We start from the raw sequence: 11,624 nt of genomic DNA on the forward strand, positions 1-11,624 counted from the left end.
AAAGGACATTATTGGGAGAATCGAAGAATTTTGATGATGGATGTATATCAGGTAACTCTATTGCATCAGTGTTAAACTTCTTGTGTGATAACTCTACTGTAGTTATGTGAAGGAAATGTCTTGGATCTTAGCAGATGCATGCTGCAGTGTTTATCTGGTGTTTATGGGTGTTACAGTGTCTGCAACTGATTCTTAAATGACTCACTGGGAGAGAGGGCTCGAATATGGCAAAACGTTAACAATTGATGAATCTTATAAAGAAGCAAGAGTGTCTGAGACCGTGTAAGAGAAAGTGTGTGTGTGTGTGAGAGAGAGAGAGCGAGAATTATGACATTGTGTTTGAGAGGGTGTGAGTATAAGGGAGAGAGTGGATGAGAAGGAGTAAAATAATATTTGAGTGAGTCTGAGAAAAAGAAAGACTGTTAAGAATAAAAATTGGGGGGAAGAGAAAACACCTAGCATTTCAGGACAAAGTGGCTCTAGGTGAGCCCAAAGGTCTGCTTGGGTCACTGACCTGTTCGGATGCAGGCCACGATCACCAGCCACCACTCAGGCACTCGAGGCAGAATCAAGGCTAGATGGTCTCCCTCCTGGAGGCCACAGGTCTGTGTGAAGACGTTGGCTGCACGACGGGTTAAGTCTGTCATCTCTCTGAAACTCCACTTCACTTCATCCCCTTGATTATTCACCCACCACAGGGCTGGGTTTGGACCTCTCTTGCCTTCCTGGTTAGGATCATATGCTACATGTTATTTCCTGATTCAAAGGAAAGGGGCACTAATGTGGCCAATCCACTACCACAGTCACATTCCACTGTGAGTGTAGCTCAAGGTCTGAGATCCCATTTTAAAGCATTTATAGCGCCAAGAGAAGTTGGGGGGAGGTGTGATCCAGCCAACATCTTCTGGTCTACTGTAACCCCCTCGTCTTAGTTCACATAAAACCATGAAGAGCCTTCATGTTACTTATTGAAGACTTACAATTTTATTCCCCATGTGTCTGTCTTAGTTCCACATGGACAGTAGGTTACTCTCTGTGCCTCAGTTTTCTCACCTATGAAAAGGGTATAATAATACTACCTAGCCTGTAGTAAAGTTCAAATTAATTATTTTAAAAGGTCAAGTGTGTATAACAGTGCCTGGAATATAGTAGGTGCTCAATAAAATTACTGCTGTTATTGTTATTACAACAAAATAAAAGAGGATAATTTAATTCCTAAATATTTGGGGAAATTATTATTTTTTTTAAATATATTTATTCATTTATTTTGCTGTGCCAGGTCTTTTTTTTTTTTTTTAATAACAACACCTTTTATTAATTAATTAATTAATTTTTGCTGTGTTGGGTCTTGGTTTCTGTGCGAGGGCTTTCTCTAGTTGTGTCGAGCGGGGTCCACTCTTCATCGCTGTGCGCGGGCTTCTCACTATCGTGGCCTCTCTTGTTGCGGAGCACAGGCTTCAGATGTGCAGGCTCAGTAGTTGTGGCTTACGGGCCTAGTTGCTCCGCGGCATGTGGGATCCTCCCAGACCAGGGCCCGAACCCGTGTCCCCTGCATTAGCAGGCGGATTCTCAACCACTGCGCCACCAGGGAAGCCGGGAAATTATTTTTTAAATTTAGGTACCTCAAGAGGTGCAAGAAGTCAGTCTTGGAAGCTCCAGGGCCTTTTTCCCCCTCACAAAAACATCAAGTAAACAACAATAGACTAAGATGGCTTTGTAGGAATTTAGAAAAGAGTCACAAACCCACAGCAACCAACAAATGCCCAAACAATAAAAAGTCATAATCAAAATGGTAAGAAATTTTGTGGTGATTTTGCTTATTCTTGCACCACCCGCTCTCTGATGTGGTACAGTGTAGTCAGAGGAAGCCACCCAATTCCCAGCCCCTCCCCTGGGATAGATGAAAAAGATTGAAACTTGTGTGCAACGTTCTGGCTAGTCTGGAGGCGGCCTTAGGCACTGGTTTCTGTCTTGACTGACTTGGAGCTCAGATGGGTATGATGGCATATTGGAGGTATCTTAAAACAGTGGCAAATGTCACAGTGTGTGGAAACTGCAGACCTGTGGTTACCTAGGGATTAGAGACTACAGACAAAAAAGAATAGAATATTTAAGTCCCCCAGAAGCCGCAGACTTTTTTTTTTTTTTTTTTTTTTTTTTTTGCGGTACACGTGCCTCTCACTGTTGTGGCCTCTCCCGTTGCAGAGCACAGGCTCCGGATGCGCAGGCTCAGCAGCCATGGCTCATGGGCCCAGCTGCTCCACGGCATGCGGGATCTTCCCGGACCGGGGCACGAACCCATGTTCCCTGCATCAGCAGGAGGACTCTCAACCACTGCGCCACCAGGGAAGCCCCCTAAGGAGACTTTTAAGAAAATTAAAACTTTAAACAGCAGACAAAACTAGGAAAAAAAAAAAAAAAAAGCACATGCACAGGACCAGGAAAGACACATGCCAGAGAAGACCTTAAGTTTTCATACTGAGCAGATTATCGAAGGTCTTTCCCTGCATGGAGCCAGGCTGCAAAGACTGAGAGAGGAGGCTATTTTTTTTAAATATGCAATTTTTAACAACAGATCACAAGGTCTACAAAGAAAAAGAGAAGCAGCCTATTTGAAGTAACAACTTGAATCTCCAGGAACTGACCCTAAAGAGACATAGGCTGCAGTTACTAGACAAAGATTTTTTTTTTTTAATTTTATTTATTTATTTATTTATTTCTGGCTGTGTTGGGTCTTCGTTTCTGTGCGTGGGCTTTCTCTAGTTGCGGCGAGCAGGGACCACTCTTCATCGCGGTGCATGGGCCTCTCACTGTCGTGGCGTCTCTTGTTGCGGAGTACAAGCTCCAGACGTGCTCAGTAGACAATGTGTAAAGATATAGTTTGTGAAATCAATAACATAATATAGGAAGGTGCAAGGGAACCGGAAAACAGTAGGGTTTTGTATGTGAATGAAGTTAAGTTGTTATTAGTTTAAAATGAAGTGTTATAATTTGGAATGTTATATGTAATCCCCATGGTAATCACAAAGAAATTATCTACAGAATATTCCCAAAAGGAAACGAGAAGAAAATCAAAACAACTAGGCTCACGGGCCTAGTTGCTCCGCGGCATGTGGGATCTTCCCAGACCAGGGCTCAAACCCGTGTCCCCTGCATTGGCAGGCAGATTCTCAACCACTGCGCCACCAGGGAAGCCCCCCAACAAAGATTTTTAAATGATTGTCTTAAATACACTGAAAAAGCTAAAGGAAAATACAAAGAACTAAAGCAAATCAGGAAAATAATATATGCACAAAATGAGAATATCAACAAAGAGATACAAATTACAAAAAGATCCAAACAGAAATTCTGAAGCTGAGAAATATAATAACTGAATTGAAAACTTCACAAAGGGACTCAACAGTAGACAGAGTAGGCAGAAGAAAGAATCAATAAACTTGAAGACAAGTCATCTAAAATTATTGAGTCAGAAGAGCAAAAAGAAAAATACAAGAAGAAAAATGAACAGAGCCTAAGAAACTTATGGGGCACAATCAAATAGACCAATATACACATTATGGGACTATCAGAAGGAGAAAAAAGAGAGAAAATGGAGCATAGAACTTATCTGAAGTAATAATGGCTAAAAACTTCTCAAATTTGAGGAAAGGCATGGAGAGACAAATACAAGAGGCTCAATGAACTCCAAGTAGGAAAACCCAGACACCCACAGAGAGACATTACAATCAAACTACAGGTGACAAAGACAAAGAGAGCATCTTAAAAGCAGCAAGAGAAAAGTGACTCATCAGGTGAAATTCTCAATAAGATTACCAGTGGATTGAAGACCAGAAGGCAGTGAGATTATATATTTAAAGTGATAAAGAAAAAAAACTGTCAACCAAAAATTCTATATCTAGCAAAACTGTCCGTCAAAAATGAGGGAGAATATGTATGGCTGAGTTGCTTCACTGTGCATATGAAACTATCACAACATTGTTAATCAGCTATACTCCAATATAAATTAAATAATTTTTTAAAATGAGGGAGAAATTAGGACATTCTCAGATTAAAAAAAAAAAACAACACTGAGGGAGTTCTTTATCCTTAGACTTTCCCTACAAGAAATGCTAAAAGGAGTTAAGTTGAAATGAAAGGATATTAGAGAGTAACTTAAATATAAAAGTATAAAGTTCTTTAATAAGGATAGATACAAAGACAAATATAAAAACAGTATTTTTATAATTTTGGTTCATAACTTCACTTTTTATTCTTTCACTGTATGGAAACCACAAAAGCATAAAAAATAATTATAAATCTATGTTAATGGGTAGACAATATGTAAAGATATAGTTTGTGAAATCAATAACATAATATAGAAAGGTGCAAGGGAACCGGAAAACAGTAGGGTTTTGTATGTGAATGAAGTTAAGTTGTTATTAGTTTCAAATGAAGTGTTATAATTTGGAATGTTATATGTAATCCCCACGGTAATCACAAAGAAATTATCTACAGAATATTCCCAAAAGGAAACGAAAAGAAAATCAAAACATATCACTACAAAAAATCAACTAAACACAGAAGAAGGCAGTAAGGGATGAACTGAGGGACACAAAAACTGTGACATCAAGGAATCAATTAACAATATGACAATAGTAAGTCATCCTTATCAGTAATTACTTTAAATGTAAGTGAATGAAATTCCCCAATCAAAAGAACTAGATTGGCAAAATGGATAAAAAAACCCAGAATTCAACTATATGCTTTCGACAGAATTGTTACTTCCATGTGATGGAATATGATAAAACCAATCAAGAAAACTTTCAGAATATTTTTGCAGTAGAAATCTTATAATACAATATCAATTTAGAAAAGCAACACCATATTTACATTAAAACCAAATTTATATAATAGTATCCATTCATTCATTCAATATATATTTGCCAAATTCTCATTATTTCTTAGGCACTGTTCTTAGACCAAAAGGATACAATGGTGAACAAGACATACATATACACATGTATGTAAACAGTTTTAAATGTTTATGGACAACTTTCATTTTCTGGTTTAAATCAAGTCTTTTATTTTCCCCAAGTAAAACGATTTTTTAAAGTTTTTTTAATTCCCCAAACAAAGCATGTTCAGAGTAAAAGTTCACACAAGGCACAATCTTACTAACAGAAAAATTTCTTCTGAACAGAAAAATTTCTTCAAGTTTCTCATCACACTTTCATTCCCTGAAGGTCAACACTGATAATTGTTTGGTGTATAATCTACCAGAAATTATTTCCCACATATGTGCAAACATAATCCTACCATCTTTGCCTCATATGATTGGAACAAAAGAGTGTGTCTCACCTGAGATAAGAATTATATACATATATACATACATACACGCACACACAGATATATGTATATACATATATTCATATCTATGGAAAAATCAGTGCTATGAAAAGAAATATTCTCCAACAGATTAAGGAATGTTAGCAAGTATAAATGACTAGTTGTGCACTGTCTATATAAGGGGAACAGACTATATAATATTTCTGTATGAGTTTACAAAATGATAGAAAGTTTGGCGTATCAAGGTAAAAATAATTTTTGTTTTTATTCAGACAAATGTTTAGACTCCTAACTCTTGCAACTTGAAGAAGATATTGCTTAAGCATTTATGGTTTGGGGTCTCAGAATTAATCTGATAATGTGATATTAAGATTAGCATGTTTTCAAAAGATAAAACACAACCTTTAAACTGGATATGAGATTTAAAGTTTTATGCAGTGAGGTTTGAAAATTGAGAAATAGATCTAAAAAATAAAACACTAAGTCAGCAGTAAAAAGGAATGAAGAAGTAATACACAAGACAGTATGAATGAATCTCAAAAACATGCTGAGTAAAAGAAACCAGACACAAAAGAGTGCATCTTATATTATTCCATTTCTATGAAACCCTAGGAAAGAGAAGTATAATGACTAGTGACAGCAAATTAGTGTCTACCTGGGGCTCAGGGTGGGGATGGGTGGGTATTGACTAGGAAAGGACAAAAGGAAATTTTTGAGGTGGTAGAAATGTTCTAAAACTTATTAAACTATCATATAAAGTGTGTGAATTGTATTCTAGGTAAATTATAGATAAATACAGTTGATTTAAATAAACAAAAACCTACATAGCTACTCCTTGTTAATCTCTAACTAAAATATAAAGAAGGAAAATTGGAAAAGTAGATCAATTACTCATGTGATTGATGAATGAGATGATTCTTTCTGAATGTTAAAACACATAAGAATTTATGTGAATTTCCCTTATTTTTAATTAAAATGAAATACAAGTAGAATTTCTATAATTTCTGTAAATTAATGATAGAATATGATAGATTTCATAGAATTTAAATCCTAATTGACATAGATAAAACACTTTCCCCAACAATGATATAACTCACATTCTCTTCCATTGCATTTGGAATGTTTACTAACCTCCAGAAGTTTCAAAACTCAGAGTATACTTTTTGACCACAGTGGAATTAAGCTAGAAATCATTAACAAGAAGACAATGAGAAACCCACCTCAACTATCAGGAAACTAACCGATACATTTCTATGTAATCTATGGGCCAGAGAAGAATCAAAAGGCAAATAAAAAATATTTAGAACAGAATGGTAATAAAATATGACATATCAAAATTTGTATAATGTACCTAAGAGGAGTGCGCAGTGGGAAATTTATACTTTTAATGCATATATTGGAAAAGAAGGAAGGCTTAAAAGTAAGGACATAAGCTTCCATTTCAAGAAGCTAAAAAAAGAATAACAAATTAAATCAAGGGAGGATACAAGAAAAGAAATAATAAAGATAACAGTAGGCATCAATCAATGGAGAGCAAATACACAATAGAGAATATCAGTAAAACCAAAACTGGTTTTGAAAAGATTTATAAAATTGGTAAACTCTTAGGAAGACTTATCAAGAAAAAAAAAGAGAATAACATATTAAAAATATTAAGAATAAAAAGTGTACATTATTACAAATCTTACAGACATTAAAATAGCAATAATAAAAATATTAATAACTTTATGTCAAAAAATAACTTTATGACATTTTGAATGAAATGAACAAATTGCTAAAAAAATTTAACTTTCCAAAGTTGATGAATAGAAATCTTAATAACCTATCTATTAAAAAAAATTAAATCCTTTACTAAAAGCTTTTCTGCAATGAAAACCCCAGATTTTATGTCTAAATATTTCGATATGCATGCTAGTATGCTGAGTTTGACCTGAAAAACTGCTGGTTTTTATTTTTTTAGGAAAACACTGATAATTATACTTTAATTATAACTCAATAAAACAATAAAAAAAAGTGATAACTTTTAAATTCTTTATTAAAGCTCTTAGAATAGCACCTGGTACATAGTAAATGTTTGTTGAATATGTACTGAATGAATAAATAAAAAACAACAACTCTGGAATATAAATAAGGAATTTCAGGGTTAAATTAAATCTAAAGATGACCCCAATCACCAGTGGGCCAACCCCAGCTCCAGGTGCCCCAACCCCATGGCCGGCTATCCCAGGATCCAGCTTCACCCATCAGAGGGCCAAGATCAGCCCTGGAACATCCCAGGCCACATGGCCAGCCACATCAGGAACCATCCCTGGCTACAGGCTGGCAACCACTATGTGAGACAGGAAATGTCAGCCAACCAGTCTGGGGGCCAGCCTTGACTACCAGTGCACCCACGGTAGTTGGCCATGCCACAACAGAAGGGCCCACGTAGCCCACAGAGGGGGGGACCCTGGAGCATATAACCCTAGAGCATATAACTCTGGTGACCAGAGGGGAGTGTGCTGCTGGGCCCATAGGACATCTCCTACATTAGGCCACTTCTCCAAGATCAGGAACCACTTATGTAAGAATGTTAAAAGGCAAAGAAATAAAATCATCTATACCCACAATAAGTAGTTAATGGATATGCAAAAGAAAAATATGTAAAATATGTCATCAAAAACAACAAACATGGGGAGGAACAGTAAAAATATAGGGTGGTTAGAATGCATTTGACCTTAGGAGATCATCAACTTAAAAAAAAAACTATATATATATATGTCATGACAACCACAAACCAAAAACCTATAATAGGTACACACACAGAAGAGTGAAAGAAACTCAAGCATAATACTAAACATGGTCATCAAATCACAAGGGAAGAGAGGAAAAAAAGAAGAACAAAACAGGAACTACCAAAACAACCAGAAAACAGCAAAATGGCAATAAGTACATACCTAGCAATAATTACTTAAATCTAAATGGATTAATATTCCAATCAAAAGACATAGAGTAGCTGAATTGATAAAAAAAAAAGACCCATTATATCCTGTGAAGAGGCTCACTTCGGATCTAAAGTCATACACAGACTGAAAAAGTGAGGGGATGGAAAAAGTATTCCATATAAATGGAAGTGAAAAAAAAAAAGAAGCTGGTGTGCCAATACACATATCAGACGAAATAGACTTTAAAACAAAGAGCAGGGCTTCCCTGGTGGCACAGTGGTTAAGAATCCACCTGCCAATGCAGGGGACACGGGTTCAAGCCCTGGTCCTAGAAGATCCCACACGCTGCAGAGCAACTAAGCCTGGGCACCACAACTACTGAGCCTGCGCTCTGCAGCCCACAGCCACAACTACTGAAGTCTGTGCTCTTAGAGCCCATGCTCCACGACAAGAGGACACTGCAATGAGAAGCTCTCATACCACAACGAAGAGTAACCCCCATTCGCCACAACTAGGGAAAGCCTGCGCACAGCAAAAAAGACCCAACACAGCCAAAAATAAATAAATAAAATAAATTTTAAAAAATAGAAATAAAATAATAAAACAAAGAGCATAACGGGAGACAAAGAAGGACATTTCATAAAGATGAAGGAATCAATCCAACAAGATATAACAATTGTAAATATATAGGCAGCCAACATAAGAGCACCTAATGCATAAAGCAAATACAGTTGACCCTTGAACAACACAGGTTTGAAATGTGTGGGTTCTGTTGCATTTCTATACACGAACAATTAACTATCACAAAGAAAAATTAAGAAAACAATCCCATTTACAATTGCATCAAAAAGAATAAAAGACCTAGGAGTAATTCTAACCGAAGAGGTAAAAAACTTGTATCCTGAAAACACATGTAAGGTACTCATTAAATCCTAACTGAATGAATGAATGCAGTATCAAAGAGACAGAATGAATGATTCTGGACATGAACGTGACCTCTCATGAATAGGTTTGGGAGACTGCTCCATGAATCAGTTGGAGTGTAGTATCCTTGGAGCCTAGAGTAATATAGGGTTTAATTCCCAAGGATAGTCAGGGGTTATAAATTGGTGGCCTGAATGAGTGACTATATTCCACCCCTGGACGTATGTTGCCTGGCTTATGCTAAAAAAAAGTTACATTAAAATGTTGGATTTCTAACTTAACATTTTTAATAAGTAAAATGTGTTGAAAATTGAGTCAAAATAAATTCTATTTGTTATGGTTTGGGTTGTGTTGTTGATTAGGCTACGGATCAGTTTCTGAATGACACTTGTTAAGTTGTAAGGGGAGGCCCAGAAAGCCAGAGTGGACTATGGTGGCGTGCCCTCTAGAAGGTCTTCCATGGGAGCAACATCAATCCATACAGAGCTCATACGGCAAGTTTCAAAATTAATGTATCCCACAAAGGTGTACTGAGGGATTGCTAGGTGTCAGACACCATACGTCACTAGAGAGACACTGATCATGATCAAGGCAATTGGAAAAGTGGAAACAGAGAGATCAGAACTGTTGTGAGAATGAATGTAAATGGGGTGGAGATGCTGGGGGTAGGAGAAGTTTGGAGATATGGAGGAACTGACAATGACCCAACAAAGACGCGGCATTCCCTGGGCAAATATTTACATGGTGATAATCTCCAGGGGTTGATGTGTGAACTAATAAGGACTTTATGAAGACAAATAACAGAAAAAAAATGATGGCCTCTCCAGCCATTTCTCATGATTCAAAAGGTCTAACCTCAGTTTTGGTCTGGGCAATGATGAAAGTCAGTTTGTAGTCTGAAGGCAGAGCTGTTTGGACGTCATCAGATTGTGAGACCAGGTTAAACAGTGGATTATAGAATCAGACAGCCTGGACCCAAATCCTGCTCCTTCACTTATTAGGTTTGTGAATTCTGCAGGTTATTTGACCCCTTGGAACCTCAGTTTCCTCAACTGGAAAATGGGGATAATTAAAGTGTCCATCTAAGCAGAATAATAAGTGCAAAGTGCTTGACATGGCACATGAAAAAGGGCTCTCCATAATTGAGGGCTCTATTTTCCTTGGAGTTATTATGGAAATTCAGAAAAAGGAAAAAGATGGAGGTAGGAAAAAAGTCCCTATGAAAGGCATGTAAGCTTTGAATACTAACATATGAATGTATGTTCATGGGAAATTAAAAATACATCAACTCTCTGACTCCATCTCAGGTGAATTCTTTCTTCTGTACAAAGACAGTGTTTAGTGGGTTTTCACAATGTGGACATTACCTGCTGGGACTTAGTAGCTGGAACACCACCCACTGTCTGCCCCAACTCCTAGTGTCACCACTGCTCCCCTCTTGGTCTGTCTCTTGGTAAAAGACAAACCAAGAACGTGCATTTTTCTGCAGAGACCACAGGGACAGGATTCTCTGGACACACCCTAAAGCCACACGCTCAAGTAGGTAGTTGATAGGGAAGATTCCAGATGTACTTGCCATCCTCATAGGAAGACAGATGACATAATTTTGTTACATGGTCAGATGTTCATGTGCACAGTCAGGTTGCCTGTACCCTCCCTCTCGGTGTAGGCTGAAGTCAAGCCCAAGTGTGATGAGATGAATTCTAGTTACACTCACAGTTCCAGTAGTTGAAGGTGAGAATCCAGACCAACATCAACTTGCTGACCTGTGATTAGAACTTGACACTTGGTCACAGTTGCCTGACTGTGTACCAGATACTTTCACCTGCTGTCTTGTTTCTTAAATGAGATTATCCCCATTTCACAGATAAAACCACTGGGGCTCAGAGAATTGAGTAAGTGTCCAGGCTGAGAATTGAAGCCCAAAACATAAGCTTTTCATGATACTTGTAAGCTTAGCCAGAAGCCATTCTTAGTTCTGTGCCCCTCAACCTACTAGGAGCAAGAAGTTAATCCTGTTCTCACCCCCCAGCATGGGTGCCTCCTTACCTTCTCCATTTGAGTCCAGTAGTCCAGTACATCACTTGCAAAGTTAAATTCCTCAGGTGTATCACAGTCATTCCATCTTGGGGCTCCAGCTCCTGACAAAGACTGGCAACGCAGGTACTGAGGGGCAGGGTAGAAGCCACAGCGGGATCTGTGGATGTCCCAGAGGACCCGGAATTTCATCAGCCATCGCATGGTGGAGCAGTCCTCAGGAAGCAGGCACAGAATTTCAGGCTACCACCTGCCTTGAGAAGAGACGGCTAATAGGTCGGTCATTAGAGCAGGAACTTCTTCCACAAAATGAAGGCACATTCCTGGTTAACTGCTAGAGTGATAACTTTGTTTCAGCTCACTGGAATTTGGAAGGCACAACTTACTGATTTAGGTGGGGATTTCTCTTCCCAG

General features: G+C 37.9%; 1 protein-coding gene across 1 annotated transcript in view; it reads right to left on the minus strand.

Moving 5' to 3' along the window:
- Positions 1-11,414, minus strand: part of LOC309832869 (acyl-coenzyme A synthetase ACSM1, mitochondrial-like) — a gene marked incomplete at its 5' end in the record, with an annotated part of 44,254 nt that extends 32,840 nt beyond the window's left edge. Inside the window, 2 exons of the mRNA XM_082670883.1 lie at positions 515-725; positions 11,223-11,414. Coding sequence (XP_082527009.1) covers positions 515-725; positions 11,223-11,414 — 403 coding nt within the window. The remainder of the gene's footprint in view (positions 1-514; positions 726-11,222) is intronic.
- Between the last annotated feature and the right edge of the window lie 210 nt (positions 11,415-11,624).

This window comes from Grampus griseus (assembly GCF_964374135.1).
Source record: "Grampus griseus genome assembly, chromosome: 14".
Classification (NCBI taxonomy): domain Eukaryota; kingdom Metazoa; phylum Chordata; class Mammalia; order Artiodactyla; family Delphinidae; genus Grampus; species Grampus griseus.